The sequence below is a fragment of the Somniosus microcephalus genome, chromosome 15 (assembly GCF_052327205.1).
Source record: "Somniosus microcephalus isolate GS21.2 chromosome 15, FLI_Smic_1.0, whole genome shotgun sequence".
NCBI lineage: Eukaryota > Metazoa > Chordata > Chondrichthyes > Squaliformes > Somniosidae > Somniosus > Somniosus microcephalus.
Window position 1 is genome coordinate 32,856,887 of NC_141001.1, and position 26,760 is coordinate 32,883,646.

Sequence of the window (26,760 nt, forward strand, 5' to 3'; positions counted from 1 at the left end):
CAGCAATAACTAGGAAAACCATTACTTAAAAAGTAGATAAAAAATAGCATAGACTGGCTTCTTATCTTGTAATCAAATAACTTCACACAAGGGATGGAAGCAACTCCAGAGCTGGTGAAAAGACACTGGAATGTGATGGTGGAAAGTGATATAGGTGCTGAAGTTGAAGAGTCAAGGTCGCTGGCAGAGAGAAAAATAAATTACATTCAGCCGGGTCAAATTACAGCAGTCCCAGTTCTTTCCAGCCTACCCTTCCTCAGTGAGACAGCCTCCCCCATTGAGGAGTCCAGAGAATAGAGGGCGTAGCTTGCAGTCATTACAGAAGAGAATTGCCTTTGCCAGAACTTTCTTATACGGTCTGAAAGAAACAATGAGAAACGCTTTCTATTTCCCCTTCTGCCGTCGAGGACTCACCTGAAATTTCTTCTTTGCTACGAAATACTGCATCCTGCGAATCACCTTGACGGTGACCCTGTGGGACTCCCTCAGCCTGTAAATAGAACAGCAGTGTGTTAGGAGGGAATGCACAAGTGAAGAAAAAGGCTTCACAATAAACTTTTACTCTCTGAATATGACTCAATTATGACCAAAGGTTCTTATGAATTGTTATTTTGCACCTTCTAGCTGTTTAAATAAAACTCGTACACTGCAATCCAAACTATTGGTTGCTTTTCCCACCATTTCTTCCTCTATTTTTCTCCCCTCCCCCCCTCTTTCTCAGAAGGTGTTGATTCCTTGTTGGAATATAATTTCATGAGCACGAGTTGTGCCACCTCATCCAAGTAGCTATTCTTCATACTTTAGTCTAGACAGTGAGTCTTGGGTGAGCCTAGGCAGTAGGCACAGCAGCCATCTTGAGCCTCACAAGTTAACCCGAGTCTGTCTTTATTTGACATCCACACGCATGCACTTCCTGCAGGGATAGTGATCAGTGATAGGAATTCTGGGGCGCTGAGGTCTATTGCAGCACTGCTACAGTCATCCCAGCTCAGATCAGCTGACAACCCAGACAGGTATCAAACCTGGGCCCTTTCTGATCTGGATGGCTCAGCTACTCACTGAATAGACTCACTGAGCCATCAGGGAGTCCCTTAAGGTTGTTACACCTCCAGGATTGCCCTGGAGTCACCAGGAATTAAATATTATGATTCTGGACACTGCTACCAGCAATATGGGAGAAAAATCATAGGGGCATTAAAAATCATGGCTGGAATTTTCTCAAGGGAGGTGGGTTGGGGGCGGGTGGGGGGGGCACCTCTGAGGCTGGTGGGAACCCAGGAGGCCGGGTCACCCACTCCCCCACCCTGCCTCTGTCAAAACCGGAAGTGGGCGGGTTGGAAGAGGGACCAGGTCGGGAATCCCATTTTTAACAATTTAACTGCCCCCAAGCTCCAAACCCACACTTTTTTTTTAAAGGGGAAAATTCCAGCCCATGTGGTTTTTTTTCATTTTCTTCGAACATTTTTGTTGATTAGTTATAAAAATATTGAAGATGGGATGGGCGGCTGGAGGTGAGAGGTCATGTGATGAAATCTTCAGGAATACGTCCAACCAGAGTTGGCAACCCTAGAGGTCCTCAATCCCGAGTTAAGGAATTCGAAAGTTAACCAAGGCTGCCCAGTCCACACCAACTTTTACAACGGAGGTGGTTGCCATTTAAAAAAAGGTAACTAAAACTTTAGTTATTGGATGTCTGGAATCTGTATGAACAATCTGTGTAAAGGCAAACTGGTTTTATTTACATTCGTTATTGTTTTTAAAATTAGACTGATTTACTTTCCAACTAATATCTGCAGAGCACCCATTTTGGAAGGTGGTCCCTAAGTAGCCAAGCCATCCCATTGTGCAATTGACATACTACGGCAGCATATATGTGCAGGGGGTATATATCAGGATGATTTATTAAAGGTGTTGGAAAAATGGATTCCACAGCTGAAATTCTAGTGATTCATTCAATTATAAAGTGTTCTGGCCAAATTTATGTCCCAGCTGCTTTGACTAGTGGCAATCAATGCCATTGTTTTATGTAGTTTAGAAACATACAGCATGTGAACACATTTTAGGGACGATTGTGCGTACTGACGGGTTTTTGCAAACCCGTGATTTTTTTTCTTTTTAGATTTATAGCGTTATTTTTTTCAATTACATTTCCAAAAAAACTAGTCAAGGGGCCTTAAAGCTTCAAAAAATGGTCGAGCTTTTGCAAAGCAATGATTGCATCTTCTGTAGAATGGCAACTACAGACTGAAACGGCAAATGTACCGGGCTTGTTTTGCAGTTCGTGAGTAACTGCTGGCACGAGAAACCCGATAGTCCCTCTGAGTTCTCACTGCTGCTGAGACAGTTGGATTAATTACAGAAATATCCAAACTCTGGTAATAAACATTCAAAGCCAAACACTGGGTAACTCGAAACGTTATTACACTGAAAACAACAGTGTTATGTCTGACACAACACTGGGACTAATTTCTTTTTTTTCTCTCTCCCAAGTTCAAGCTTTTAGTAACTGCATCTGCTTAAGGCAGAGACAGAAAGAGGGGAGAAAAAAACTAGAATGAGAGCAAGCTATGAAGCAGACATGAGAGAAATGCATAGAGGGAGGCAGAGAGACAGAAAGAGGGAAAAATGGGGAGTGAGAAAAATTTGTGAGCAGGCAAGCGAGTGAAGTAGGCACAAAAACAAGTGATGAAGTTAAAAAGAGAACTGAAGCATAATGAGAGACACAGACAGAGAGGGAAAGAGAGAGACAGACATACAGATAAATAAAGAAACTGACACGGAGCCATAGATATGTTGTGACAAGGGAAACATATAGAGAGAGAGACACACACAGAAACAGAACAAAAAAACTTTATGGAGCACAATCTAGAGGCAGCAATAGCAAGTCTGGGGGTGAAAGAGCTAGCAAGACTAAGCGAGAGAGATAAAGTAACAGAGAGTGAAGCAGAGGGGACAAAGCATGCACAGAGAGTAAGATATAAAGACACAGAGAGCTGGACCAAAGCCAACATCTCGCCTTTGATCAAATTTGTGTTCATTCACTTTGTTCCCACCTTCTTTTTGAATTTAACTGAGGTTTCACCTCATTTTTACCTTTCCAAACATGGATTTCATTTGCCAGATTGCCTGTGGCTCATAGGCCTGCCCAAGCTTCCCAATTTAAGGCATCATTTAAAGAGACTACAACTTGATCTGTATTATGTCACCCCAGGAGGCAGTGCATGGCAAGACCTGCTGACCACAAAGCAGAAAACTAATATTATACTGTCAATAAAGGCTAACATGAACATATAATCAATGAACACAAAACTGCTCCATTTACAAATCTGGAGCCTTCAATTTCTATTGAGAGTAAAACCAAAATCATGAACACATTGCATATCAGCTTTCCTGCTACATAGCCCTTAATAGTGCAGAGCTGTCCTGCTGCACCAACCTCGGCTTGGTTCATGTGCAACAACAAATGCTCCCTATAAAAGACACACTGCAGGCAATCCAGCAACAGCCTACAGTGAGCTCTTAATCCCAGCTACACGAATCTAGAAAGCCTTGGTAATCCATCATTTAAAGGGGCGCTATCTTCCTGCCAAAGCGTTCCGCGAGAGATGAAGAGCCGCGTTGTCAATCCCGCTGTGACAATGATGGGCGCGATGATAATTCTGATGCGATTTACATCGTAGGGTTGTTTGCCCAGAGAGAAATGAAAAACAGGTGGGTCAAACACTGGTCATGTCAATGGTCCTCCTGTAAAATGAGTATAAAGGGGGAGGGAGTAATTTTGAACTTCTCTGCCTGGGTGGTAATATGGTGGAGCAGAACGCATGTCCATTATACAACACGCCTGATTTTTATCCCAATGATCCCATTGGATGAGTCCATTAAAGGCGGGCGATTTGCTCTGTCACAATACTGCTCAGGTGGTGAAGTTTAAGATTAGCCCCCGCACTCCCCCGCCATGCCCATCACCCCCAATATCATTACCCTCGTTGCTATGTTTAGCGACATAAGTGCATTCATCAAGATTTCCTCTGATCGCTGTTTCTAGCAAAATTATAAATAAGTTTCTCAGATTGTGTTTACAGTTTTGCTCAAAATGGTAAACAGGCAAAACTTCACAAACTCATTTGCCATTCTTGCTAAAAACAGAAAACATCCAAAATACAAAGCAGGCCAGTCAGCCTCTGTAAAGAGAAAAGATAGCTGAGTATTTCAGCTGTAGATCTGTTCTGATGAAGGGACTATGAAATGTTAGCCTGTCTTGTCTCTTTACAGATGTTGACTGACCTGTGTATTTCCAGCATTTTCAGTTTGGCTTTCATGCTACCAAAGCGACCAGGAAGGTCCCAGGTCCATGGCTAATTAGTTGATTTTAGGAAGAGATGGTGCGGGTGGGGTGGGGAGTGAAAGGGAACTAAAATTGACCTGGGTGCTAGGGCGAGGGCAAGGGAACAAATCGGTTGAGGTTGTGTGTTAGATTGTAATCCAGTGTCACGTGTTGGAGGGTGTGTGAACATCGGGCGAGTACACAGGGTCAGCCTTGGCTGTAGTGTCTCTACAACTGAAGAGCCTGCTAACACTCACTGTCTCAATTCTCAAGTCTTCATGTGGCTACTTGGGAGGGGGTAAACAGAGGGCAGTCAGCATCTATGGGGCCAACTTAAGGCACTGCCTTCAGGAGAGGGGGCTAAAGGGAGCAAACTTAAGGAAACTAATATAACTGCTGTGATACAAAATTAGGACCAGTTCCACATCTCTTCCGTTCTTTTTCGCTATTTTTTAGCTACACCTCAGATTTTTATACCATCGTTTCCCTATGCTACAACAATGACTATGCTTCAAAAAGTATTTAATCAGCTTTGGGATATATATAAGTTGGCAGCAGTGTTAGGTGAGAGATTTCAGAAGCTCGCTCTACAGAGCTACCTACTGGTCAGAGCCTGCAACTGCATCATTACAGGCAACTGTTTACATACAGGATTCTAAATGTTTCCATAGGTCATTTCAATGTGGCCAAAAGTCATGACAACAGCGAGCTGGGCAGGAGTGGTGATTGCACGCACACAGATAGATAATATATTATAAAGGGAGTGTTTTATAATGGTTCTCTGTTTGGGTGTAAACAATAAAATCATGCCTTACAGTTGAGTTGGAAACATATAAACGTGCTCTATATTAATATTGAATTTTTAACTGCAATCCCCTCCTGGCTCTACTAGACTATAACCAGCTCCAGACCCAGTCCCAGACCCATCAAACCATATGGATTTTTAGCAAGTCTTGTCACCCTTCTCAATTGTTTTTCATGTTCTTGGTATCAGTCTGACTTTGGCTATTACATTATTTATAAACCCAACTGTCCATCAGAGTTCCCGGTTTTGCTCGCCTTCCTAATAAATAGGCTGCTTATTCTCTCCACCAGGATAAAGAGGCTTAAAACAAACCCAATTGTAAATCAGAGAGCCAAGCTTCAATTTACACCTAGAATCTTGAAGCTGCAGGGAAACACTTGGACCCAACCTTTCCTGAAGCTGCTTATTGTGGAACACTGCCACCTGTGGAACCTAAGCAGTCTGCAGGACAATGAGCATTGCATAAAGTTAAATACAAAAGAGTTTTACTTCAAAGAGAACCACCACCCCCTCCCCCAACAACTCACTTTCACCCCCCACCCTCCTCCCATGATCGAAGTAAATCATAAACCTAACCCTTTGCCACTTGCAAGAATAAAATCTTTCTAAGAAAGCAATTAGGTTTTTGATAATTCCCTTTTGAGTGGGCTGTGGATCAAAGAAAATGCGTACTTTTTAAAAATCATCTGAGAGTATATTTTTCTCCTTAACTAACTATAGTGAAAAAGTAGGTGCGAGTTTTAAATAGGGAACATCACTTTATACAGGTATCCACTTTAGATATCTGTTAGCCATGGCTCAGTGATAGCACTATCGTATCCGCGTCAAATGGTTGTGGTTTCAAGTCTCACTCCAGAAACTAGGCTGGCAGTGCAGTCTTCTTCTTCTTCTTCTTAGGCAGTCCCTCGGAACCGAGGATGACTTACTTCCACATTAAAAATGAGTTTGCAGGTGACTGATGAGTCCAATGTGGGACCTACAGTCTCTGTCACAGGTGGGGTAGATGGTGGTTGAAGGGGCGGGTAGGTGGGGTGCTTGGGTTAACGTGCGCTCCTTGTGCTGCTTGCGCTTGGCTTCCGCTTGCTCCCGGCGAACAGACTTGAGGTGTTCGGCGCCTTCCCGGATGCTTCTCCTCCACTTTGTGCAGTCTTGGGCCAGGAGTTCCCAGGTGTCAGTGGGGATGTTGCACTTTTTCAAGAAGGCTTTGAGGGTGTCCTTCAAGTGTTTCCTCTGCCCACCTGGGGCTCTCTTGCCGTGTCGGAGCTCTGAGTAGAGCCTTGTTTTGGGAGTCTCGTATCGGGCATGCGGACGATGTGACCCGTCCATCAGAGCAGTGTAGTACTGAGGGAGTGGTGCACAGTCAGAGGCAATGTTCCCTCTAATTTTTGGGGGGCCGTGCAACCCCTTTAATGGGCTGTGTGGCTCATTCAAAATTTCACACATGCGTGATTTTTCCATTTAAAAGCTGGTGAGCTGGCTGCGCGGGAACATTAGTCAGAGGTGCCATCTTTTGGATGAGACATTAAACCGAGGTTCCGTCTGCCCTCTCAGGTGTTGCAAAAGATCCCCTGGCACTATTTCGAAAAAGAGCAGGGGAGTTCTTCCCGGTGTCCTGGACAATATTTATCCTTCAACCAACATCATTAAAACAGATTATCTAGTCATTATCACATTGCTGTTTGTGGGACCTTGCTGTGCGCAAATTGGCTGCTGTGCTTCCTACATTACAAAAGTGACTGCAAAAGTATTCTATTGGCTATAAAGTGCTTTAGGACTTCCTGAGGGCGTGAAAAGCGCTATATCAATGCAAGTTCTTTTTTTCAGCAAAATTAGCAAGTAGAGGAAAATCTATTCTACCTCAGCCTGGTCTTCTGGGGGAAGGGATTCAAATGAGTACGGAAGGGGTGGACTTGCTCAGTACAGGTACTGATGTGCACCTTGTGAAGGGCTGGCCAAGCAGCAACACAGCTGGCATCTGTGGGGACATCTACAGACTGGGCCACCTCCTCATCAAGGAAGGTAATGTGAATTTGGGAGAAAAAGGAATACGCTGAGCAACAACTCCAGCTCTCAGTACGTAATACTTAGAAATCAAGTAACAGTCAATCACATGATTAAGCACCCATCCCCTTTCTTAAATTACCTGGAAAACCATCCTGCCTTCCCTGAAGGGACTATACAAAAAATTTTTTAAAAACCTGATGACATTGTTATGATAAGCCAGAAGGCAATACTATTAAAACAATTCAAATCGCATAAGTTAATCATAAACTTACAGCAAAATAAAATGGCTTCACTTTTCCCCTCTCTTCCAACCCCCCCACTCCCCCGCCAATACTCTCAGAATGGTTTGACTCAGTGAAATGGGTTCAACGAGAATCATTTAACACACATTCCAAATCACAAGCCATTTTTGTGGACTGCTGAAACATCTAAATATAAGGGGTCCATATTTACCACTTCAGCTGGCACCCTGTTAAGGGGGGGGGAGGGGGGAACGAATAAAGGAATGACATATACCCTAGTGACTCTTTGAAAGGAGCCCAGTTTGACATGATACTGTAATGCTCGGCTCCCAACTGGCCAGCCAGGCAGACAAAAACACTCAAACCTCTGACCTCTCATTTACTTGACTCCAACGTTGCCATGACGACAGTAAGATCAGTGAAGGAAAACATTAAAGAAAAGTGACGCATCCCGTAAAGCTGACTGGCAGTGGTTAAAAATACCCCAATCCAGATAATCCGGAGAAACGACATTCCTGCTTTTTATGTTCCTTCCAGGGAGGCCTTTGTATCATTATTTTAACAATTTGTGACTTGCTTTTTAAAAATCAACTGCGAAATATAAATTGACAGCAGCGGATATAACAAAATAAACACAGTAATATTTTGTTTAGTCAGAGTAAGAACCTAAAGGTTACTTAAACACCAAATTGGAAGAAAAACATTCAGACTTCATTTCCTTCACCTTTTATAAATTAAATAGTCCAAAAGGGCTCACAGGAACAATGAATGACTTCCGGAGACACACATTTAAACTTTAAAATGGTCTAGTAGAGGACTTGTCCTTCAGGACACTCACCAGGGTGAATTTTTGATGGGTCACGTCTGATTAATAGGTAGAAAGAATATAGGCGCAACCAATCGGAAAAATGAGTAGTGATCCATTTTGCCAGATCTCCTGCCATTTAGTGCCCCATCCAGTATTCTGCTTGGGCTTTGTACTGGTGCCAGAAACACCCATCAGTGTGCTGTTAACTATATTAAAATTAGGTCCCAGTGATGATATTTAGACTTCCATACAATTTCCTGATTCTTATACCGTGCTGGCATATAAAATAGATGTCCAAGGTTGCTAGGGTGTGCTGTTAATGAAAGTACATTTAAAGAGCCCTATGGTAAAAATTATAGCAGCATTTTGAGCTATTTCTGGACTCATTTTTTTCTCTTTTCTGTTTCTATTAGGTGGTCGAGGAAACTTTGTGTCAAGGGTTTTGACACTGTCATTTTTTCAGTATGTCCACAATATCAGGACAATGGAAAATCACTATCACATATTTCTGGAGGAAGAAGAGGAATCCCAGGCAAGTCTGACTATGCCGAGGGAGATTGTGTCCACTTGTCAGTACCCTCCCACCTTAGTTACAGGCATAGGTGCATCTATCTGGTGACGACTGTGCTGGAATAGCTATATAGGCCCCAAGCCAGCAAACGGTCAAACGTAGAACTGTGCCATCTCTTGCCAGGACACCTACACCTAATATGTGCCATAGGGTTGACACAATGGCAGCAAAGATCACCTGTGCCCTTACATCTTCCTCTGTCCTCTTACCAGGCATGTTGCAATGCCCTGGCGTGACGAGCAGGGACACCCTATTCATTCTGTGCATTTCTGTTGCCTAGGCCCTAAGCTCTGGAATTCCCTGCCTAAACCTCTCTACCTCTCTATCCTCCTTTAAGACGCTCCTTAAAACCTACCTCTTTGACCAAGCTTTTGGTCACCTGCCTCAATTTCTCCTTATGTGGCTCGGTGTCAAATTTTTTGTCTTATAATAATCCTGTAAAGCGCCTTGGGACATTTAACTACTTTAAAGGTGCTATATAAATACAACTTGTTGTTGTTGTGCTGTTCCATCACTTGGTTACAGACTGGGCTTACTTTATTATGCAAGTTACTAGAATTTGCCAGGCATCTGTTACGCAAACAACCTTTGAAAAGGTTACCAACATTGTTGTCCCTATATGTGGCCATTTCAGGTCACATCCCTTTACATTTACCCAGCGTCCCTTGTAAGCAGCCTACTTCTGCCAATCTCCTAACACCAGACCGGCTATTGAGGAAGGATCTCAGTGCTTCACCAGACGCCCGCAGAAATAACTTTTCAAAATGTTATTTTCAGGAAAACGCACGATGTTGACAAGTTGCAACATCGCAGTGAACTAACGGATAACAAATGCAATGCTCGTGTGCAACTCCAAGAAGGTTAAACCTGTCTCAGAAATTCAGGAATAATAAGCACCAATTACCCTCCCCCTAGGTGAAAGACTAGGGTCCTGAGATAACAACAAGCCAAGAGGTTATTATTGTTCAATCCCAGAACATTTCACAGCGGTTATAGTTAGAGATATGCTTCCATCCAAAACAATACCAAAACAGGGCTCAGTTCCAACTTTCTATTGTGTGCGAAGCTGAAAGGTTGATGATAAACAAGTGTATATTGCTTGCAGGCACATTTTTTTAAGCATTCCAACTTGTTGGTTGATATTCCTGATTGAACCAATAGCTACACCAGTTGAGAATGGAGATTCGTGTTGTTTTTAGTTGGATACCTGCCCATTAACTTCAGAAGAAATAAATTATTTAATTTTTTCACCTTCATGTACTTGGAGAGTTTGTAAAGGATGCTGTGGGATTGTCATTATCTTAAATGGGCCTTCTAGCAGGCTGGTTAAAAGTAATTACACAATTGCTAGAGGCAGGAAGGTCGTAGGTTCCTTTGCAGGCTCCCTTCTAGTTTTTTTCAGCAGAGGCATGGGATGGGAGGTTAATAGTAAATAACACTTTATTACATAGAATTACATCGAAATTTACAGCACAGAAAAGACCATTCAGCCCAACAGGTCTATACTATCTATGTGCAACCAACACATTCAAGTTGTTTCAAATCAGACTGAAGAAACTCATTAGTTTTGAATTTTCCTCTACCCCTGAGAGACTAAGGCTGCGATTTTGCCAGTGCTCAGAGGGTGGGCTTGGAGGTGGGTCATAGGTTAAAATCATTTTGATTGACGGCGGGTTGCAATCCCGCTGTCAACCCGCCTCCAAACAGCTTTCCCAAGTGTCGAGTCCCCGATTTGCAAATGGACCCGACACCTAGCATGCCTATTAACAGGTACTTGCCAGCCTATTTTTGAATTTTGCCGCTTCTCGCTCGGATTTCCTGACTTCTGGACACCACACTAGGTAAGTGTGGCATGTTCCTGTAATGTTTCTGGATTGATGACAGCTGCAGAAATGGTGTGAAGGATCCAATGTTGCACATGTCTGTGTGGAGTTTGCACATTCTCCCTGTGTTTGCGTGGGTTTCCTCCGGGTGCTCCGGTTTCCTCCCACAGTCCAAAGATGTGCGGGTTAGGTTGATTGGCCATGATAAATTGACCCTTAGTGTTAGGGGGATTAAATACGTGGGGTTACGGGGATAGGGTGGGATATGTGTTGGTATAGGGGTTACGGGGATCGGGTGGGATATGTGTCGGTGCAGGCTCGATGGGCCGAAATGGCCTCTATCTGCACTGTGGGGTTTCTGTGATTCTGTGATTCTGTGATGATGAGTCTCAGAGGAAAGAAAATGTTGGGTACTGCATTTTTAATACATTTAAAGATTTCTTTAGGTTACAAGTTTTTAAATCCATGTCCAGTACCACCTCATTGGGAGAACCTCTCTCACCAGTGACAGATCGCTTCTGTCACCTCACCTGCAGCTACCATCTATTTCAGCCTATGGAGGGAGTCATTGGAGAGCCTGGGTGCAAGAGGTCACCTGTGTGCAGTGATTATCAATGTTTTCAGCACCTCAATGCTGTCAAACACTGAGAAATCAACTGTGAAAATAAAATTGTGCGTGGTCCCTTTAAGGAAACTGGCAGATGACGTGTCATCAAATGACGTCCTCTGACCCGCTTCCTGTTAATTGGCCGGCAAGCCCGCAGGGCGGGCTTAACAAGGTCAATCAAGGCAAAATCACATTTGTGGGCCGGATGCAGCTGGGGGCTGGACTGGAAGCTGGAAACCACCTGCCCCGTACCCAACCAGCCTCCATTAATAAAATTGCGGCCTAAAGTTCCCATTCATTTCCTGGCATTTCTCAATCTCATTCCTGAATCTACCTGAAAAAGTATGGGTAAGACACAAAACTAAGGAAATTCTCAGTTCCAATTCCGCTCTGTGTATCAATTATGGAACTTGAGGAAGGGAGTTGGTGTCACGTTTTTCTTTTTGACTATTTACTTGACTATTTCATCTCTGAGGAATTTTGGGTCATTAATATTAAGATATTGTTATTCTGCTAAATTCAGCTCAACAGCAGAACATAAAGCTTTTAGGAAAGCAGATTAGAATTCAGCAGATAAGGAATTAGACCCAGTTGAAGAGTCTCTCCAGGACGGTGGGCTCGATTTTAACTTGGAGCGGAATCGATGCATCTGGGGATATGGGGCGAGCGACAAGCTAGCATGTTGAGGCCCAGAGAGACTTTAATAACCAGGCCTCATTTTCATATTCAGGCTCCGACTCCCGCCCAAGCCTGGCAGAAGTTAATGCAATTAAATATGGGGAAAGATGTAAAACGGGCTGCTGATTCGCTAGCACCCTTTTCACACTATCGCACAAAGTCACCCCCGGTGTGTCTGCCAAATTCTCATGAGAAAATCAAGCCCAGAGATTGAAAGCTCTTTCCTTTTGTGGCGCTGATTAGATGCAAGGATATGTGTATTTAGCCCAATATTAGGTAAATTGTGGTGTGTAATGTTATTTGCAATGTTACGAGGAGCACGATGAAATAGGTTAAAAATCATTGTATTTGCTATTCTGTTTGCTCACTTGTTATTTGTACAATAAATCAGTCTGTTCATTTAGAGTTGGCCTCCTCTCACTAGGGATTCCATCAGTCCACTTTCTGGAAGATAGGAACAGCACACATGGGAGCAAGAGTGAGATTACAGCATCCAGTTCACGCAACCAGGGGTTTTCATTCTTATGACCCCAGGGTCACACTATTACTTTTTTTTTGTATTCACTTATGGGATGTGGGTGTCGCTGGCAAGGCCAGCATTTATTGCCCATCCCTAGTTGCCCTTGAGAAGGTGGTGGTGGGCCGCCTTCTTGAACCGCTGCAGTCCATGTGGTGAAGGTACTCCCACAATGCTGTTAGCTAGGGAGTTCCAGGATTTTGACCCAGCGACGATGAAGGATCGGCGATATACTTCTAAGTCAGGATGGTGTGTGACTTGGAGGGGAACTTGGAGGTGGTGGTGTTCTAATGCGCCTGCTGCCCTTTGTTACGTCCGTGTATAATCAGACACAGACTGCAGAGAACGGTACAAACGATGTTTACTCAACGTGGCTCAGACTGCAACTGAACTGTACAGATTACTACTCAACGTTATATACAGGTGTGGTCACTGCCGGTACTACAGTATACATGAGCTGTACAAAGTAGTTCCCCCCCTTAAAGGTACATACATTACAATTCCTCCCCTTTTAGATTAACAGTACCATAACACTCATTTAACAATTAAATATCAAACTAATTACAATTAACACTTTTAACATGCAACATTAGCTGAAAATAGTCTATTTATAAATTCAGTCTTTGGGGAGGCTTCCTGATCCTTTCTGGATAGCGCCTTTCCCGAATGTCTTGCTCTTGGTGCGGAGGCGATTCTGGCCCCCTGTCATCAGTTGGTTCATCAGCTTCCGATGCTACTGTTTCTGGGGTAGATGCTACCTGTACGTTGGGTTCATCACCAGGTACGTATGGGCGAGGCATGGGGTTGACTTGTTTCTGTGACTCTAGGATCTGGTCAGCATGGCGTCTCACGATGCTCTCCCCAACGTCCACTGTGTACATTAGTGGGCCCTGCCGTGTGCATATCGTTCCTGGCTGCCATTTTTCTGTTCGGTAGTCGTGGGCCAAGACTGGTTGCCCTACATTGAAGCTCCTTGTTGGCTTCTCATGGATGTGCTGGAATTGCTTACTCTCAACATCTCTTCGTACGTTTGGTCTGAGCAAATCCAGGCGAGATCTTAACCTTCGGTTAAAGAACATCATGGCTGGGGCCTGGTTGGTGACTGCATGTGTCGCATTCCGGTAGGCGAACAGGAAATTGTCCACCTTGTGCTGCAGCGGAATGTTGCCATTGTACATAGCCTTTATCGCCTTTTTAAAGGTTTGTACGAACCTCTCAGCCAATCCATTTGTGGCTGGATGATACGGGGCGGATGTGTAATGCCTTACCCCATTCTTTTTCAAGAACCTCCGGAACTCTTCGGACACAAACTGTGGTCCGTTGTCGGAGCAAATCTGTTCTGGCAAGCCATTCCTGGCAAAAATGGTCCGTAGGACTGCAATAGTTTTCTCCGTGGTGGTGGAGGACATTTTGATCACCTCAGGCCATTTCGAGTACGCATCCACGGCTATTAAAAACATTGAGTCCATGAATGGACCAGCAAAATCAATATGCACCCGTTGCCATGGAGATGAGGGCCACTCCCATGGGTGTAGAGGGGCCTGTGGTGGTGCATTTTGGACTTTCTGGCATCCTGAGCAGCTCTTGGTCAGGTCCTCGATTTGTTTATCGATTCCCGACCACCACACATAAGCCCTGGCTAGGCTTTTCATTTTTACCCCTCCCAGATGACCCTCATGAAGCTCATTGAGCACTCTATCCCTTAACTTGGGTGGAATTACCACTCGGGATCCACACATCAAGGTCCCCGAGCACACTGACAGCTGTTCTGTCCTTGTTGAGAATGCTGGCAACAGTGAGTCGCCATGTGCTGGCCATCCCTTCACCATCAAATCATATACCCGAGACAGTGTCGGGTCATTTCGGGTTTCCTTTTTGATACAAGCGTTAGTTACCGGTAGGTATTCAACTATAGTCGAATGGAATATTTCGACAGGATCCACTGCTGGTGCTTCCTCCGCAGTAGGCAGTGGCAGGCGTGATAGCCCATCAGCATTTCCATGCTGTTTTGTGCCCTTATATTCAATCTCATAGTGGTGCGCCCCTAGAAAAAGTGACCATCTTTGTAGTCATTGCGCAGTCATCACCGGAACGCCCTTCTTTGGATTAAAAATGGAGACAAGAGGCTGGTGATCAGTCAGCAAGGTGAATTTCTGCCCGTGCAGATAGTGATTGAACTTTTTCACTCCCCACACTAGGCTGAAGGCCTCCCTGTCAATCTGGGCGTAGTTACGCTCGGCTGAGGTTAGTAATCGTGATGCAAAGGCTATTGGCCTCTCTGAGCCGTCCGAGAATTTGTGCGACAGCACCGCTCCAATGCCGTAGGGTGACGCATCACATGCCAACCGAATTGGTAATGCTGGGTTGTAATGGGCCAATACCTCTTTCGATGTGATTAGTGTTTTGCTCTTCTGGAAAGCTCGTCTACATTCGTCACTCCACTTCCATGGCACCCCAGTTTGCAGTAGGGTGTTCAGTGGGTGTAGTATTGTAGACAAATTTGGCAAGAACTTATGGTAGTAGTTTACCAGCCCGAGGAACGACCTCAGTTGTGACACATTTTCCGGTGCTGGAGCCTTGACTACTGCCTCAATCTTCTCTGGGGACTTATGTAACCCCTCTTTATCGATAACGTGGCCACAATACGAGATCTGTTTTCTAAAAAACTCGCATTGGGGCGGTTAGCTCGGAGCCCATATTCCTGCAATCTAGCGAGCACCTGCTCCAGGTTGGCAGGGTGATCACTGTCATTTTCGCCCGTGACCAGGGTGTCGTCCAAATAACACTGGGTCCCTGGAATCCCTTGCAGGACTTGTTCCATTGCCCTCTGCCAAATAGCCGGAGCTGATGCTACCCCGAATACCAGCCGGTTGTATTGGTAGAGACCTTTATGGATGTTGATTGTGAGGTATTTTTTTGATGCTTCTTCTACCTCCATTTGCAGATACGCCTGGGCCAGATCAATCTTAGTGAAGCGTTTCCCTCCAGATAGCGAGGCGAAAATATCTTCAATTCGCAGAAGTGGATATTGTACGGTGTGAAGGATCGGGTTCACTGTTACCTTAAAGTCCCCACTGATGCGAACCTTCCTTGGTTCCCCAGGCGTGCTGCTCAACGACTTTTTCATCACAGGGACGATGGGTGTAGCCCGCTCACTCCAGTCTACCTTGGACAGTACACCTGAACGTTCCAGACTCTCCAGCTCTGCTTCGACGGCTGGGCGGATCGCATAAGGTACCGGTCTGGCCTTAAAAAATTTTGGACTTGCGTTTTCTTCAATTTTAATCGTCGCTGTCATGCCTTTTAGTGTTCCGAGTCCTTGCTGGAACACTTCTTTCGCGTCAGTTAGGATCTTTGACAGTCGCCCAGGTGTGACGTCATCATCCTTTTTGTCAGCCACAGTCAGTGCCTGTATGGAATGCCAATCCAGTTGTATTTTCCGGATCCATTCACGTCCCAGTAATGGTGGTCCTCCATCTTGCAATACATACAGGTCTAGTTTTGGTGTTTCCTTACCGTTATATATAACGGTCACCCTTATTTTTCCTTTGGGGTAGACTTTTTGCCCCGTGTACGTCTTCAAAATAATTTTTGTGTCTCTCAAGGGTATGTGTGAGAATAGTCGCTCGTAGTCCCATCAGTTTATGACTGTTAGGGCTGATCCTGTGTCCAATTCCATCTTTACCTGGACTCCTGCTATCTTGAGAGTGACCCAAATGGTTCGGTGATCCTCTGTTGTGACCACATTATGTAGTTTCAGACAACTCAGTTCCCTGCTTTCGGAGTCGTTATCACTCTTTTGTTCGTCTGAACTATTCTCCGTTATCTTATGTACCTTCTTGTACTTTCCTTTGGTCGGTTTCTTATTGCTGGTTTTCTTTCCCGACCTGCAGACTCATGCTCTGTGTCCTACTTTTCCACACTGTCTGCACACTTTGTCTTTGAATCAGCAATCATTCTGGTCGTGTGTTGTTCTGCCGCAGCGATAGCACTTTTCTGTTCCATATGACATTTCGATTGTGCCATATTCTTGCGGTCTCTGTTGTATCTCTGCAGCATCCCGTGCTGCTGCTTCATATGATACCGCAATGCTGAAAGCCTTTTCCAGCGTAAGGTCCTTTTCAGATAAAAGCCGTTTCTGGGTTCCTTCACTTTGAAGCCCACACACAATCTTGTCCCTTAAGGTATCTGCTAGTCCCGTTCCAAACTGGCAGTGTTTCGATAGCTTGCGCAGTTCCGTTAAATACTCAGCATTACTTTCATCTTTATGCTGGTTCCTTTTGTGAAACTTAAATCTTTCTGCTATCAGCAGCGGTGTGGGGTTTAAGTGGTCCTGTAGGATTGACACTATGTTTTCAAAATCCTTTTCTACTGGCTTCTCTGGGGTTGCTAGGTTTTGTAGTAAGCCATATGTTTTTGCACCCATTGAATTCAACAATACCATCGCTTTCTTGTCATCTGGCACTTCATTCGCCTTGCAGTATACTTCTATGCATTCGACATATGTCGTCCAATCTTCGACTTCATTGTCGAACGCTGTGATACTGCCACTCTTCGGCATTTTTGGGTGAGGTTAGACTGGCTTGAAATGGCGCCTCCCGCGCTTTCCTTTCTTCCCCGCTGTGGCTTAAAATGGCGTCTCCCGCGCTGCTGCCAACGCCGCTCTCAGCGGTCCTCGCGGCAAATGGCGACGCCCTGTGGGTTTCGCGTGCTGCTCCTGCGCTGCTGCCAACGCCGCTTTCTGCGGTCCTCATGGCAATGGCAGTGCCTCGCATTTTCCTGCGCGCCTCTCTCCCCCGTTGACGCTGCTCGGCCCTTGAACACCGGCTGTGCTCTGCTCTCTCTCGTCTCTCTCTCCCATTGACGCCGCTCGGTCCTGAACACCGGCTGCGCCCTGTGCGCTCTGCCCTCTCTCTCTCCCCGTCGACGCTGCTCGGCCTTTTTCTGTGCCGCTCGGTCGGGCTCTAGCCTGCTGCTGTCCGGGAAGGGTCTGTGCAGTACCTGTTGCCAGCCCGTTTCGCTGGACCACCGTGACTGGAAAGCCAAGCCTGGCTCTCAACAGCCTCCCCTGCGATGCTCAAATCTCCGCTGGATGACTGGGCGGCTGCCCGTGGTCGACGCCCGTGCTTCTGGACTTGACCTCTGTAGTGTATGTAACCGTTCTACCTTTAAGAGAACTATTGTCTGTAACCGTCCACCTTTAAGAGAACTATTTTAGGTGTTGCACTACTTTATCTTGGCTGCTGTATACTGTAATACCGGGAGTGACCACACCGGTATATAAGTGCTGTGTAAGGATTTATTGGGCAGATTCGCCCTGACCTTCGAATAGTAAAGTCCTGTTAAAGTTACTCTTGTAGTCTGTGCATTAATTCACCATATAACCCAAGACTTTAAAGTGGCGACGAGTTCGATCTTACCCTGCGGCAGCGATACATCCGAAGCAGTTAACGAGCGTCGAGAAGAGGCACCCGCCCTCGTCGTTCTGCTGAGAGAAGACTCGAGTCTGCAGAGCAAGGAAGAAGGAAGGATTCAGACACAAAGCCTTCCATCAGCAACAGGCTGTTATTGTCCCTTCTGCCACGGCAGTGAGTGAGCCGATCAGCCAAGAGAAGCAAGTCGGCCACGTTGACTGTGAGTAGGGGGAAAATAAAAAGAAACGGAGGATAAGGGCGGTGAACTCGACCACGGTCGGGGGAAAGGAGCCGAACAGAAGTCGGGCCCAGAGGCGCTGAGACTGGGGCAGCGTAGGGCACGGAAGCCGCGGTACAAGCGGGAACGCAGCCGGTGTGAGAGACCGGGCTACAAGCGGGAACGCAGCCGGTGTGAGAGACCGGGCTACAAGCGGGCTGGGAGACGCAACAGCGTCGTGAGACAGCTCGACCGTGACCGGCGAAAGGCCGGGCAGCTACCGAGGCCACGAGGCGCTGCGACCGGGATCGTAAGGCACGGGAAGATATAAAAATAAATAAAACCGCGGAGAACTCAGCCGCAGCCGGGGGAGGAAAGGACTGGACTGCGAGAGGGCTGGGAGGCGCGATTGGAAGCCGCTGAGGGAGAGACAGAGCCCGAGTGAAGGGGGAACGGGACCGAGCGAGGGAGACCGAGCGAGATTCCGCCCAGCGGCTGGAACTGTTCGCCGCCAACGGGTTGTCCCCAGCGCCGGTTGCCGGCCGAGAAAAGGGAACAAGGAACGCACTGAAGCCGGCGCGCAGGCTGCGAACTCCGAAAGCCAGCGGTCGTCGCCCGAAGGAAAGCTTACCCCTCCCGCCAGGGGAAGAAACGCGGGAAGCCGCCAGTAGGTGGGGAAGAAGACAGAAGCGGGAAACCGCCATTTTGAAAGTGGGCGGGGAAGAAGACAAGCGCGGGAAACCGCCATTTTTGGAAAAAAAAAGTAACTAACAAATTCGTTGTGGTTTCTCAAAAAGATAGTGAAGATGCCTAAGCATGGTAACATTAACAACTTCGATTCCGAGGTGGAAGATTGGGCCACGTACGTAGAACGCATCGAGATATATTGTGAGGCCAATAAAATAGCAGATGATGATAAAGCTCTCACCTTATTAAACGCAATGGGGGCGAAGACATACGGGCTATTGAAGCATCTTCTATCACCAGCTAAACCGGCGGATCAGACTTTCGCTGATATTGTTGCTGCCCTGAAGGAGCATTTGAACCCCACACCGCTGATGTTGGCGGAACGATTCAAATTTTATGCGAGAACGCAACGGAAAGAGGAAAGCAATGCGGAATACTTGGTCGAACTGCGTAGACTAGCGAAATACTGCCAGTTTGGGGAAAATCTGACAGAGGCATTGAGAGACAAGTTCGTGTGTGGGTGGTCGAAGGAAGGAACACAAAAGCGACTGCTCGAAGAGAACGATCTTACACTTGACAAGGCTGTCCTTATTGCAGCATCACACGAAGCAGCCGCGAGAGGCACTGCGGAAATGCAGCTGAAGGCAGCGGTACTCAGCGTGGATCAAATGACTTCGGGTACAACAAAATGTTATCGTTGTGGGAAGACAACACACGACCAGAACCAATGCTGGTTTAAAAACCAGGAATGTAGAAAATGTGGCAAGCTTGGTCACATAGCTAAAGTATGCTGGTCAGGAAAGAAGACCAACAACAGAAAAAAGTCACTGCAGGAAAAATACAGCAAGGTACACAAGGTGGCTGAGAAGAGTTCAGATGAACAGAATTCGGATTCAGACCCGAACGGCCAGGAACTGGGTAGTCTGAGAATTTACAATGTGAGTAAGGAAGCTGACCTACAAACTATCTGGGTCACACTAAAAGTAGCCGGAGTCCAAGTGAAAATGGAATTGGACACAGGATCAGCCCTATCAGTCATAAATCGAAGGGATTACAACCGGCTATTCTCACATATACCCTTGAGAGATACCAAGATCGTATTGCAGACATACACGGGGCATAAAGTATACCCCATGGGAAAGATACAAGTCAAGGTGAGAGACAGGGGCAAAGAACACCAAGGAATGGACTTATATGTACTACCTGAGGGAGGTCCACCACTTCTGGGACGGGAGTGGATCAGGGAAATAAACATGGAATGGCACTACCTAAAAGCAATAACGAGTGAGAACTCGGTGAAGACAATCAGCTCAGACTCTGAAACGGATGGCGACAAGACCAGCCCAGGTGCGAAAGACAAGTCTAAAATGGACTTGCTGACTAAGGTTGGAAAAACGAAGGAGTGCATAAATACTAATGCTTCAAAGGAGAACAAAGTTTCAGAACCGAATTCCACTGAACAACAACAACATAGTTTGGCAGAGAATTCTGAGTCTGTCCAGTTTACAGACATGCACAAGTCTGAGGAACACCGGGCTCGAACTCAACTCCATTTCAAATTACAACAGCAATTAGAACAATTGAGTTGCCGTCTCGAGCAAGAGATAAAAGCAATGAAAACGTTCTTTGACACAGAGTGGGAGAATCTGGAAAGACAACAGAAACAGCTGAGGGAGAAAAGGGAGCAGGAGCACACAAACTGGCTGCGCAAGGAGGCCAAACGAATCAAAGCTGATTCGGTTTCTGAAGGTGCGTGCTCTAATCTGGTGGAGCAAGATGTTCAGCAACTGAAGGCGCTTGTTAGCAGATTGCAGGCAGAAAAGGCTGAGTTGGTCGCCATGAATTCCGAGCTCCTACTGAAGTTGGGTGCAGCATCACCGGACGATTCATTTGTGGAAATTCGAATGGTGGAGGCTGCGGATGATGGCGAAGTAGAAACAGCAAAGGAGCCCCAGGGCAAGGTTATAAACAGCCCTGCAGCTACTGGGAAACGGATGAGGTCAGAAGAGTCAACGGTCAGCCAACTCCTTCATATACTGAGGGACAAGACTCTGAAATGGGAACAATTTGGACATGAGTCTAAATCTTCAAAGGAGAGGGGTTTGGAGCTCCCAAAAGTTATTGGAATAGCTGAGGTTGCAACACAGACTGAGAAGATGGCAGCAGAGCAAACCTTGGATGCCAAAAGTACGCTGATTCACGTCAATGTTGAACAACAGAATGCTGAAACAGCTGCTCCAGTAGAGGGATTGAATAATACAATCAATCAATCTCCCAATGAAGTTGAAGTATTGAAATCACGAATGAGGTCATTAGTAAAAGACTTGCAGGAAGCCCAGAAAAAGCTGGATGAAACTGAACGCATGAAGAAGTCTCTTCAGGAAAGATGTCTGGATTTGGAACAAAAGCTGGCTAACGTCCAGCTGGGTATGGAGGAAATAGAAGACCCTCTCGCTGGCCTAGCTCAGGACGACACCGAATATTACCATGACCTGTTGGACGACACCGAATATTACGATGACCTGCTCTGCCCAGCTTGTGATGAAAACTCCCAAAGTGCAGAAACCATGAAGAATCACCTAAAGTCTAAGGAACATCGGGAGATGGTGGCGCTACTACGGAAAAAGGAGGACGAGAAGGAGGAACGGTGCATGCAGCTGGCAGCTGACAGTGGAGCCCAGAGAGTCTCCAAGAAACAGAAAAGGAAAAGATGAAGCAGAAGATGATGACCATCTGAACCATTATCACCTCTACCAGGTCACGCACGTGGTCTCTCCGTACGGAGCCAAATCAGTTTGGAAGTAGAAAAACTTCCCAAGGTACTCAAGCTTTTAAAAGTCAACAATGCTGGTTCAGAAGTGACGGAAGTTCAAGCTGTTAAGTCCAGTGAAGGACTATTGGATGAGTCACTCCAGCAACGTGAACCGACTACACCGAGACTGAATCTGTGAACTGTTTTCCGCAGAGACTGAATCTGTGAACTGTTTCCCGCAGAGACTGAATCTGTGAACTGTTTCCGCAGAGACTACATCTGTGAACTGTTTTTACATGAAGTTGGATATATGTTATGTTTAATGGGGAATAAGTATGTTGTAAGCTAAAAAGGGAGGATTGTAGTGTATGTAACCGTTCTACCTTTAAGAGAACTATTGTATGTAACCGTCCACCTTTAAGAGAACTATTTTAGGTGTTGCACTACTTTATCTTGGCTGCTGTATACTGTAATACCGGGAGTGACCACACCGGTATATAAGTGCTGTGTAAGGATTTATTGGGCAGATTCGCCCTGACCTTCGAATAGTAAAGTCCTGTTAAAGTTACTCTTGTAGTCTGTGCATTAATTCACCATATAACCCACAGACTTTACAACCTCCAATCCACAGATCTCCAGGAACGAATCCCCGGGAGGTGATGCAGAGTTGCAGGTAGGTTCGAACCTGCCTCATTGCCAATGTTACGTCCGTGTATAATCAGACACAGACTGCGGAGAATGGTACAAACGGTGTTTACTCAACGTGGCTCAGACTGCAACTGAACAGATTACTACTCAACGTTATATACAGGTGTGGTCACTGCCGGTACTACAGTATACATGAGCTGTACAAAGTAGTTCCCCCCCTTAAAGGTACATACATTACACCCTTGTCCTTCTAGGTGGAAGAGGTCGCGGGTTTGGGAGGTGCTGCCAAAGAAGCCTTGGCGAGTTGCTGCAGTGCATCTTGTAGATTTTACACACTGCAGCCATGGTATGCCGGTGGTGGAGGGAGTGAATGTTTAAGGTGGTGGATGTGGTGCCAATCAAACGAGCTGCTTTGTCTTGGATGGTGTCGAGCTTCTTGAGTGTTGTTGGAGCTGTACTCATCCAGGCAAGTGGAGAGTATTCCATCACACTCCTTACTTGTGCCTTGCAGATGGTGGAAAGGCTTTGGGGAGTCAGGAGGTGAGACACTCGCTGCAGAATACCTAGCCTCTGACCTGCTCTTGTTGCCACAGTATTTATGTGGCTGGTCCAGTTACCTTTCTGGTTAATGGTGACCCCCAGGATGTTGATAGTGGGGGATTCGGCGATGGTAATGCCGTTGAATGTCAAGGGGAGGTGGTTAAACTCTCGCTTGTTGGAGATAGTCATTGCCTGGCAGTTCTGTGGCGCAAATGTTACCTGCCACCTATCAGCCCAAGCCTGAACATCGTCCACGTCTTGTTGCATGCGGGCATGGACTGCTTCATTATCTGAGGAGTTGTGAATGGCGCTGAACACTGTGCAGTCATCAGTGAACATCCCCATTTTTGAACTTATGTTGGAGGGAAGGTCATAGATGAAGCAGCTGAAGATGGTTGGGCCTAGGACACTGCCCTGAGGAACTTCTGTAGCGATGTCCTGGGGCCGTGATGATTGACCTTCAATCACCACAACCATCTTCCTTTGTGCAAGGTATGACTCCAGCCAATGGAGCGTTTTCCTCCTGATTCCCATTGACTTCAGTTTTACTAGGGCTCCTTGATGCCACACTCGGTCAAATGCTGCCTTGATGTCACAGGCAATCACTCTCACCTCACCTCTGGAATTCAGCTCCTTTGTCCATGTTTGGACCAAGGCTGTGATGAGGTCGGGAGCCGAATGGTCTTGGCGTAACCCAAACTGGGCATCAGTGAGCAGGTTATTGGTGAGTAAGTGTCGCTTGTTAGCACCTTCCATCATTTTGCTGATGATTGAGCGTAGACTGATGGGGCGGTAATTGGCTGGGTTGGATTTGTCCTGCTTTTTGTGGACAGTACATACCTGGGCAGTTTTCCACGTTGTCGGATAGATGCCAGTGTTTTAGCTGTACTAGAACAGCTTGGCTAGAGGCGCGGCTAGTTCTGGAGCACAAGTCTTCAGCACGATAGCTGGGATGTTGTCAGGGTGCATAGCCTTTGCTGTATCCAGTGCGCTCAGCCATTTCTTGATATCACGTGGAGTGAATCGAATTGGCTGAAGACTGGCTTCTGTGATGGTGGGGACCTCGGGAGTAGGCCGATATGGATCATCCACTCAGCACGTTTGGCTGAAGATGGTTGCAAACGCTTCAGCCTTGTCTTTTGCACTCACGTGCTGGGCTCCACCATCATTGAGGGTGGGGATATTCATGGAGCCTCATGCTCCCGTTAGTTGTTTAATGGTCCACCACCATTCACGACTGCAGAGCTTTGATCTGATCCGTTGATTGTGGGATTGCTTAGCCCTGTCTATAGCATGCATGTTAGTCCTGTGTTGCAGCTTTCCCAGGTTGGCACCTCATTTTTAGGCATGCCTGGTGCTGCTCCCGACATGCTCTTCAACACTCCTTATTGAACCAGGCTTGGTCCCCTGGCTTGGTGGTAATGGTAGAGTGAGGGGTATGCCGGGCCATGAGGTTACAGATTGTGGTGGAATACAATTCTGCTGCTGCTGATGGCCCACAGCGCCTCATGGATGCCCAGTTTTGAGCTGCTAGATCTGTTCTGAATTTATCCCATTTAACACGGTGGTAGTGCCACACAACACGATGGAGGGTGTCCTCAGTGTGAAGACGGGGCTTCTTCCAATTGGTGTTCAACATGGAGGAATGCTGATTCCTCAGCTGACGGAGAGCGGTAGGTGGTAATCAGCAGGAGGTTTCTTTGCCCATGCTTGACCTGAAGCCATGAGACTTCATGGGATCCGGAGTCAATGTTGAGGACTCCCAGGGCCACTCCATCCTGACTGTATACCAGTGTGCCGCCACCCCTGGTGGGTCTGTCCTGCCGGTGGGACAGGACATACCCAGGGATGGTGATGGAGGAGTTTGGGACATTGGCTGAAAGGTGTGATTCTGTGTGTATGACTATGTCAGGCTGTTGCTTGACTAGTCCGTGGGACAACTCTCCCAATTTTGGCACAAGTCCCCAGATGTTGGTGAGGACGACTTTGCAGTGTTGACTGGGCTGGGTGTGCCGTTGCCGTGTCCATAGCCGGTGCCGAGGTTGATCCATCCAGTTTCATTCTTATTATGTTTCGTAGTGGTTAGTTACAACTGAGTGGCTTGCTGGGCCATTTCAGAGGGCAGTTAAGAGTCAACCACATTGCTGTGGGTCTGGAGCCACATATAGGCCAAACCAGGTAAGGACGGCAGATTTCCTTCCACTAAAGGACATTAGTGAACCAGATGGGTTTTTATGACAATCTGATAGTTTCATTGTTACCTTTGCTGATACTAGTTTTTTTTTTTTAATTCCAGATTTATTTAATTAACTGAATTTAAATTCCCCAGCTGCCGTGAGTGGGATTTGAACTCACATCTCCGGATCATTAGGCCAGACTACGCTACCGTTCCCTCAGTACTACACTGGAATGTCAGCCTAGATTTTTGTGTTCAAGTCTCTGAAGTGGAATTTGAACCCACAACTGACTCAGAGACGAGGGTGCTACCCGCTGAGCCACGGCTGATACACACAGCTGTGAACAGGAAGTTGTCACATGAGGATCATAGAAAGAGGGCTGGGGCGAAGGGAAAATGGAAGGCACCTTAAACAGTTCCAAGACACAGTGATGTACTTTCCTTATCACATTTGTATGGTTTTATTTCATTACAAAGTCAAACTTCCCTCCTGACAAACCGGATATCAATTATTTCCACGTGTTGCTTTAGTAGGTCCTGTACTGTACTTTATCCAGTCAAGTAATCCAAGGAAATAAAAGGTACTTTACATTGCTAGAGCCTAGATGCAAATTTTTATTTATCTTTACTATTAAGCAGAATGCATGAGCAGGCATTCCTGCTGGACCTGTTTCTGGCTGCAGGCGGAGATCACCTGGTACAAGAGGTAGGTATCCTGTAACGTTGATCAAGGCCAATATGATCTCCTGAACTAGTTTTGATCACCTAAGGGGGTGGGAGAGGAATTTTCCAGATATTTTCCCCGCTAATTGGCCTTTTAAAATAAACTCCCTGAGGAGGTTACCTGGGTGCAGGTTGGGTGGGGAGCGTTTGAGCTCTATGGGACAAGCTGGATGGACCAGTAGGTTTTTCCTGTCCATCATTTTTTGTATATTTGTAACAGCTTACATTTCAAAAGTCCTAATAGCACTTCATATAAAAGTTAGACAGACAATCAGTTGTGTTCCATTCATTGGTTTTCTTTGCAAAATTATCTGGGGGAAAAGGGATAAATGTTGCCTGATCCCTATCAGGCGCTTCGAAATATGTAGGTGTCTTGCCTTTTTATCTGTTGTGGCTCTAAATCTTAACTAACAGATTTATCAAAACTGTGCGATTCTTGTATCCATAAAACTTAAAAAAAAATATCTTCTTGCCTTTGAAAAGTCAGTCTGTGAGATGGAGGCACTTTATTTAGATAAAATAGGCAGCATTCAATATGTGCTATCTGTGTTAGGGCTACAGATGAGATTGTTATTGATTAACAGCCCACTGATATACATTAATTGTTTCTAGCACTTGAGTGTGCTTGGTGACTTGCTTGCCCAGATGCCCATGTCAGTTAGTAGTCACCTATGTGATTTAACTGGCTTTTTTTCTTAGATACTTTGGCCCAGAAATTCCGTTCGCAGCCCTCCCGTGGGCGGAGGGTTGCGATTTGGAAAAATCTCCGACTGGACTGGAGGGCTCCCGGGATGCGCAGAATGCCATTGCTGTGCCTCTTCAAACTGCCGGAGTGCAGGGCACGCGTATCCCAGGGGCGCAGGTAGTTCGCAGCGTCCCTGGGATCACGTGGGCCATGGGTAGCCAATCAGAACAGGGAATCTCCATTCATAGATTTGACAGGAAGACCTGTCAAATCTATGAATAGAGATCAGCCCCAAAACAAAAGTAAAACTTCAAATAAATAAAAAAAAAATCACATTTTTAAAATGACTATAAATTACATAAATTAACTATTTTAAACAAAAATTTAAATTTTTGAAAAAAATAATTAAAGTTTTTAATGGGGCTAAAAATAAACTTACCTTTCTTTAAAGTATTTTAAAATGATAAATCAGTGCTTTCTTCAACTCTTAGCCTGGTAAAAGCAGGCCTTGCGCCCAGGAGCTGTCGGCTGTACGCCTG

At 46.0% G+C, this 26,760-nt stretch overlaps 1 protein-coding gene across 2 annotated transcripts in view; it reads right to left on the minus strand.

Moving 5' to 3' along the window:
* Positions 1 to 26,760, minus strand: part of LOC147106616 (potassium voltage-gated channel subfamily KQT member 1) — a 932,501-nt gene that overhangs the window by 291,638 nt on the left and 614,103 nt on the right. For both annotated transcript variants that reach the window (XM_086007627.1, XM_086007626.1), the window contains one exon: positions 415 to 490. In XM_086007627.1, the coding sequence (XP_085863753.1) occupies positions 415 to 490 (76 nt within the window). The remainder of the gene's footprint in view (positions 1 to 414; positions 491 to 26,760) is intronic.